The following is a 7,089-nucleotide window of genomic DNA, read 5'->3' as shown; positions in this document are numbered from 1 at the left end:
GAAAAAAAAAAAAAAAACCTCAAAAGAGAAGAACCAATCAGAATTATGATTAAAATCGAGGGAGCAAATGAAGAGAGAGAGAGATCAGCAGCAAGAGCGGAGGAGAACAGGTCCCATAGATGTCTGAAGCATATCACTAAGGGCAACTTGTACTTCCCCTGACCCATGTTCACAACTAATCAACGTCGCTATCAACGGAAACAACTCCGGCAAGTTCTTCTTAAACAGTGACTCTCCCATGTTTCCCAGTGTCTGGATTGCAGCGACCACTAGTGGAGCCCGCGCGGTTAGCTCTTTCCTTTTTCCTGTCCCTGAGGGAACCGCCCATCTAGACGACTGCTCCTTTGCACACGAGATGTCTATGTAGAACTCTAACACCTCTCTGCAGAGGCTTATGAGGTGGGTTTCTATTTTAGCCTCGTCGTAACCCACAGGCTGGTCTGAGATGAGGTTGTCTAAGAAGGTCATACATGTTTGGAAAGATTCGTTCTCCAGGCGCAGCAGAGGAGCATCTTGGGAATCAGGGGACGACCCCAGCTCCTGGAGCTTGGAACGTAAGAGTGGATCGGCATTGATTGTGTGAGCGTTGGATGCAATGCCATGCATAGCGTCGAAGAGCATCAACATGTGATTGGCTGTGAGAGACGTACGGTACATGTCGTAGATATCTGTTACCGCCTGCAAATCAAGAACAAGTGCACAAACATACACATATACTGATGAGATCGATTATGTGTGAATATATCCATGCTTCATCACCAGAGACTTGAGACTTACTGACCTGAATCACAAAAATCTGAATTGAAGCTTTGGATTTGGCATCTGCGACGGCAGCATGAAGCTGCCTGTTTCTTCTTCTCAGTGCGTCGTTGGAATTATCATTTGTTTCGTCCCCATTGCTTACATCCTCCGTCATATCTTCACTGGTAACATATGAGAAGTCAGGGCATGTAGCATCCGCTGCTTCTTTGATACATGACACAACCTCGAGCCATTGTTCGTCTGAGAATTGATGACCGACATCTCTCATCAGACGGACAAGCGCAGCAATACCCGCACCAGCAAGACTTTGGTGAGGACGTTTTATCAAGCTTACGAATAACATCAGTACCTTCTTAAGGAGAGGATTAACTGTCTTGTAGAAATTTACAAAGAGGTCTACAACTAGCTGTAGAGCCAACGAGCATGTCTCATAAAGCCAAGACTCTTGGTCAACTTCACCATTGTAACCTATCTGATCTGCTGAATCCTCACCAGATGGGTCAACGTCATGCCGCACATAGTCGAATATCCGAAATAAAACAGACTCAAAAACCCGTTCCCATAAAGACAGGCTGAAATGGTCACCATGGTTCCGCAGAGTATCAAACAGGACTTTCAATGCAACCTTCCTAATTTCTGCTCTTGGGTCGAAACTAAGTTCAGATAAACCTGCACGTAAAAGAAAGCCAAAAATGTCATTGTGATGATTATGTTGATTTAAAAAAGTAAGATTATTGTGACAACAAGTGCGAAAATGTGGCTTACCGGCTAATAACGGAAACCAAGAATACAAATGTTCGTCACTTTCTAGAAATTTTCCACTATCTTGTTTTCCACTTTTTCCACCCGGAGGAGATGATGGAGGGTTCCTTCTTAATGATGAACCAACAGAGCCTTCAGCAAGTTTTCTTGCGCAATATTGAAGGAAAGCAATAGCTTGGAGACTAATATCTTTCTCAAATTTACTATTGGTGAACGCAACAAGGCAATTCACACAGTCTGTGAAGGTGGTCGTCTCTGTCTCTGTGATGTGTGGGAAGTAGTCTCGGATAATCTTCTCAACCATTTCAAAAGACAGGAACACAATATTTTTATGTGCATCATGTGCCGCTGTAGTGAAAATCTGCAAGAGCAAACAGATTTCAGTAAGTATATCTGTCATCAACAACTGAGAGAGACATCAACATAAACGGGAGTTTGATGGATCAAATACCATGAACATACTCTTCCATCCCGACTTGACATTGTCAACACGGGATAAAACCATCTGCGAGACACATCGTATAATCAATTCCCTGATCTCAACAGCACCACTTTTGCGCATGACAACAACAAAAGGTTTCATAAACTCATTTTGGAAGTTATAATTCGCCAACTCTTCCCGCTCTAAGAACTTCATAGACAGCTGGCGCAAAGAATCCATTGCAAAAATTGCAATAGAGAGGTTATCAGAACAGCCAATAGTCACAAAGAAATCCGATAGCACATGCCAGATGCTCGACCAGACAAGTCTTATGCGGTTCATGTTATAGTGCCTGCCATTAACCCCAATAGAGTATAAATAAGAGAGAGTTTGAGCAAAACACAACAGTATTGTAAATAAAAGATTGATACTTACGCTATTTCCACAATCTTTGTTAGGCTGAAGACCCGTGGATCAGATGGAGATCGTAACTCATCCATGGAAACTTTGCAGAGGGATTTAACAAAGTCAATTATGGCTTCACTGTTCAATCTTTGACTACGAGTAAATATCCGACTCATGTCACCAACTTGTTCTAGCAAGTTCAGATTAGATATCAGGTTGTTCATCTGTTCAGTTGTCACTGTATTAGAAGCCTTGCCAGCAACACCGGAACCATCGTAGGAACCCCTTATCACAGCAGATGCAGCATACTGATGTTTTCCAGGTGCTCTTTCTTTAACTGCAGGTGCGGAATTTGGCTTAGCCAGTGGAGAGTTTCCTGACTCCGTTTGCGGAAATGCAAAGAAAGTGGCATCAGGAGGCGCTCCTTCCCCCAAGAGATGAAGATGCTCAAACCGTGAAACACAAGTCAATATATGCTCCCAAGCATCTTGTAGATAGTTACCTTCTTCCTCCGCCAGTTTTACTATTACCTATCAGTATACAGACAAAACAAACTTAATCAATCGAAGCCATTTCGTCTCATCCATTGGTGTTTTCAAGATTACCATGTTTGGATGCGATGCAAGTTAACCCAACTCACTTCGAAAGAAACAGCTAATTCAATTACCATTTCCTAGAAATGAGAAAAGTGCCCAAAAAAAACATGAAATTATTTTTTTCCCAAGATTTTCCAGACGCAAAATTGTCAATGCTAGTCCAGCATAGAATGAAACATAAGACTAAATGAGATTCCCCCTATCTCGTTTTGTACCTTGAATATAAAGGTAGGAAGTTGAGAAACAAAAATACAAACCTTAATGGCTTCAATGTTTTTTTGCTTGATATCAGCAGGAGAGTGGAGGGAAGTAAATTTTGCTAGCGAAGTCACAAAGGCATCTCTGTGCGTTTTTAAGGACATTACAGAAGTGACATGGATGGCATGGTGGAAACCCTCCAGACATAATGTTGTAATGACTGCATCATCACTTTGGTCAAGTGGAACACTGAAAGCTGCCAACATAGGAGCCCAGCACACCTCAACCATAAATCTGAGTATAACCACATCCGAGGCTGCATAATAAACTGACCTACAGTGGAAAACAAAAATTAGAAACCACGACATACACTTTTTCAGGTACTTCCAAGTATAAAAATCATAGCAAAATAGCAAAATAGCAAAATAGCAAAATAGAAATAACAATAAGACCAGAAGCCAGCAGTAATGACCTGACCAACCACTAACTCCCAAAGAATTGACTATCAGAACATAAGTTTGAAGATGCCCAAAAGAGAAAAGAATGGAAACAGAACCAACATGGGTGAAGCAGACCACCGCACAAGAGTGTGCAAAACAAAAATGCACAATAAAGGAAGCTTCTTACTCAGATTTGCGAGCTTTTTCTTTAAACCTCTCTTGCATATGCCTAATAAGATCATCACTGGTCTCCATGTACATATCATCACCACGCCTAGGAACAACAATATTTAAGATAGTATCTAAGCCAAGTAATCTACTTGAGTTTGTCGGCTGCTTCTGTTGCGGACCCAAACCATCGTCCTTCATCTTTATCTCATTTCTAGATATCCTTTCATACAATGCACGTAGATATTCCTCAGGCAAATCTTTTCCATCATCTATACCACGATTATTTCTAATAAAACCATCAGCTGTCATCTGCAAGTTGTAATTGAAAAATTAATAATGAGTTAACTTGTTTGAACATTACACAAGCTTAAAACAAGCTTGGAGTAGGACATCCCTCAAGAGGGATTTAAATATGTACCTTGCTCTTCACCATAGGGTTATGTGCATCCGTGTTGAGCAATATGACAGAGTAAGCGAGGACATATGCCGTATCAGCGCTAGAAAAAGCCTTTGGATTACATTTACAGTAACGCTCAGCAAACTTTTCCATGATACGATCAATTTTCTGGGCTTCCCCTGGCAGCCTAAATCCCCGGAGAAAGGCTCGAATTGCCTCATCAAATTCCATGCCTTGAAATTCGAAAGAATCCACATATGCATGCATCACTTTAAGAGATAGGTCCTCCCTTTCCCCCAAATAATCCCCTACCAAAGTCTTGTTTAACCCGGATGCATCTTTGAGAAAAGCTGCTATTTCCTCTGGTGAGTCCCCCACCTTGTTTGCCTTGATTAGAAATTCAATGCCTTTCTTAGGTTTCTGGTTGAAAATAGAAATACCTTCCTGCCATCAATAAAACCAAATCAGGTTTTAGCTGACAGGCTGAGACAAAAGTCAATGAGCGCCGAATGAAACTTTAGGTAACTTAATACTTTTACCTGAAGTTCGAGCTTGTAAGCTCGGCGCTGCTCTATTGCTAAGGCATCAGAAGTCCCACTGGACAATTCAGACTGGGATTCTGATCTTTCAAAACCCCCATGGCCTCCATCCCCCTTACCATTTTCCACCGGATGACTTCCTTCTTCAAGATTTCTATCATCAATTTCTAGCAATTTTGCAGAATAAGGATCCGGAAGACGCAACTGCTTATTCACCCATACTCCCATAGACCTTAAAACAGCAACTAAGCATTTCATGGCTTCAAGCTTCATGGCTGCTTCCTGAGGTGGCAACAAGGTAGTGACTGTACCAGGAGGCACTCCTTGAGCAGTCTTAAGGAGACCATTCACCATCCTAAAAACAAGGTATAGAAAACAAACACGGAAATAAATGTCAACTTTAGATAGTTCACAGTAATTATTGATCCCAGCGCTTATACAACAAAAATAAGATAAACAGATTCAGGGCATAAAGACATAGATAAACCAAAATACCACATCAATTCATACCTCTCAAATATATTGGATGAGTTGACATCACAATCATAGTTGATAAAGATATCTACCAAAATCTGTGAATCAATGCAGAGCTTGTCCAGGAACCGAAGCACTATCATCTTCTGTTGAAAATCAGGTTGAGCAACATTCTCTAACACTCTTAGAACAATCATAGGGAAGAACACCCCAATCTCTGCCTTCAGCCCAGCACGAAATCTTGAAACCAAGCTAAGTAAAATCGAGCAGGAAAGCTGGAAAATGATCATAAGATTTGAAGCACTGTTCTTCAGCAAGGAGAGACACAGATACTGCTTGATGGCACCTAAGAACCTGTTTCATAATGAATTGATACTAGATTTTCAGAAAATAACACCAACAACTAAATAACATTCTGCGCAAAGCAACTATCAAGAAGATGGAGATAAGCTAGCAATCTCCGACGTTGAAAGCTTTAGGAAGAAAAAAAAGGCTGAAACTAGAGATAGCATAACAAACTACCAACAAATGTGGCTTATAAAAAAAGTTCAAGAAGATAAGCGAAGCAAACCTGTCGCTGGTTCTAAAGACAGCACCAGCATTCTCGAGGAGAATCTTCAATAGCTCGAGAGCCACAATCTTCCCTCTCATCAACTCAGGATCTTCCTTGGGAGGCGTCTTCATGGACAGCTTGCAAAGTGCCCTGAAAACCAAGAAGGCGTCTCTTCTCAGCTTATTCCCAATCTGAACCTCAGAATCATCGTCTTTCTCCACTTCTCCATCGGCCAGCTCCCCTTTTCTTCCTTCGAGAGCCGACTTATACATGCTGATCTCCCAGTACTTGGCATCCAACATATCCTTATCAGTAGAATCCAACAGATCCGTTGGCTTCGCAGTCCCAGGCAAAGAAGACTCGAAGGCTCCATCATGGCCGCCGAAGGTGCCCTTGGCGTTAGCTGAATTGAAGACTCCGTCGAAATCCTGCATAATTTTGGTGATGAAACCTTGAACGGACTGCGTGGTGGATGGGTCAGATTCAGATTTGTCCATGGGCTCCATAAGCTCGGCGACGACGATGGGCTGAATGGGGACAGTAGACGAATCGGCCTCCATTCTTCTGAAGACGATAACAGACATCTGGACGAGCGAGGCCTTAGCGGTGGCCTGATTAACGACGTTTCTGCTACCCAAGTAGATGCCATAACAAGTCCTGACGATCTGTAGCAAAGAGTCTCCATGGATCCTGAGGGAAATAGAAGTAACAGCAGTTAAGAGCGTCTTGAGGAGGAGTAACTCGAGTCCTTCATCGTCGAGCTCGTGACACTTGCAGATGGTTTCAATGAGCTTGGAAAGGAGTAGCGCCTCAGGTCCGCCGGTGGGATCGGCCTCACCGCGAACATAGCCATGAGCAATAAGCTTCTGGATGCAATCGACGGCCGGATCGACAATCTTGAGAACGGCGGTGGAGGAGGCGTTAATGAGAGGGCTGAGGATGATCTCGGACTCGGCGAGAGAGTACTCGGCGGCTCCCCCGTCGTGAAGGGGACCGGGAAGGGAAGATCCAGAATCAGAGTCGGCGAGAGGAGAAGAATTATCAGGAGATCTGAGGCGCTCGATGACGGATTTGCACTCGTGAGCGAGCTTGGAGTGCTTACGCCAGGAGGCGTTCTTAATGACCTTGTCCAGAGCTGGGATCACAACTCGAGCTAAGCGGGAATCGACTTCCGTAGAAGCCATTACGAATCACACTCCCCCCGCTAATTCCTCCTCAGATCTATCGCCTCCCTCTGAGTATGTATGTATGTAGCCAGAGAGAGAGAAGAACAAAGTCTGTTTCGATCGAACCAAAAGCAAACGTCTTATCAGGGCTGGCGGTGAGTCGTATCGTCTCGTCGACTCAGTGAACATCTACCAAGAAAGAAAG

The 7,089-nt window shown here is 43.1% G+C and overlaps 1 protein-coding gene across 3 annotated transcripts in view; it reads right to left on the bottom strand.

Moving 5' to 3' along the window:
- The window catches only part of LOC104758404 (brefeldin A-inhibited guanine nucleotide-exchange protein 3), an 8,974-nt gene extending 1,891 nt beyond the window's left edge, over positions 1-7,083 (bottom strand). The window contains exons 1-11 of one of the 3 annotated variants that reach the window (XM_010481284.1): positions 5,737-7,083; positions 5,202-5,519; positions 4,692-5,046; positions 4,174-4,596; positions 3,772-4,064; positions 3,204-3,477; positions 2,381-2,880; positions 1,976-2,297; positions 1,528-1,885; positions 782-1,431; positions 322-678 (exon numbers count right to left, since the gene is read on the bottom strand). In XM_010481284.1, the coding sequence (XP_010479586.1) occupies positions 322-678; positions 782-1,431; positions 1,528-1,885; positions 1,976-2,297; positions 2,381-2,880; positions 3,204-3,477; positions 3,772-4,064; positions 4,174-4,596; positions 4,692-5,046; positions 5,202-5,519; positions 5,737-6,902 (5,016 nt within the window). In that variant the 5' untranslated portion in view covers positions 6,903-7,083. Of the gene's footprint in view, positions 679-781; positions 1,432-1,527; positions 1,886-1,975; positions 2,298-2,380; positions 2,881-3,203; positions 3,478-3,771; positions 4,065-4,173; positions 4,597-4,691; positions 5,047-5,201; positions 5,520-5,736 lie in introns of all 3 variants that reach the window. The other 2 variants (XM_010481267.1, XM_010481276.2) reach the window with 2 other exon arrangements.

The sequence above is a fragment of the Camelina sativa genome, chromosome 3 (genome assembly GCF_000633955.1).
Source record: "Camelina sativa cultivar DH55 chromosome 3, Cs, whole genome shotgun sequence".
NCBI lineage: Eukaryota > Viridiplantae > Streptophyta > Magnoliopsida > Brassicales > Brassicaceae > Camelina > Camelina sativa.
The sequence above is the reverse complement of the archived record's forward strand: the minus strand, read 5'-3'. Positions and strand labels throughout refer to the sequence as shown.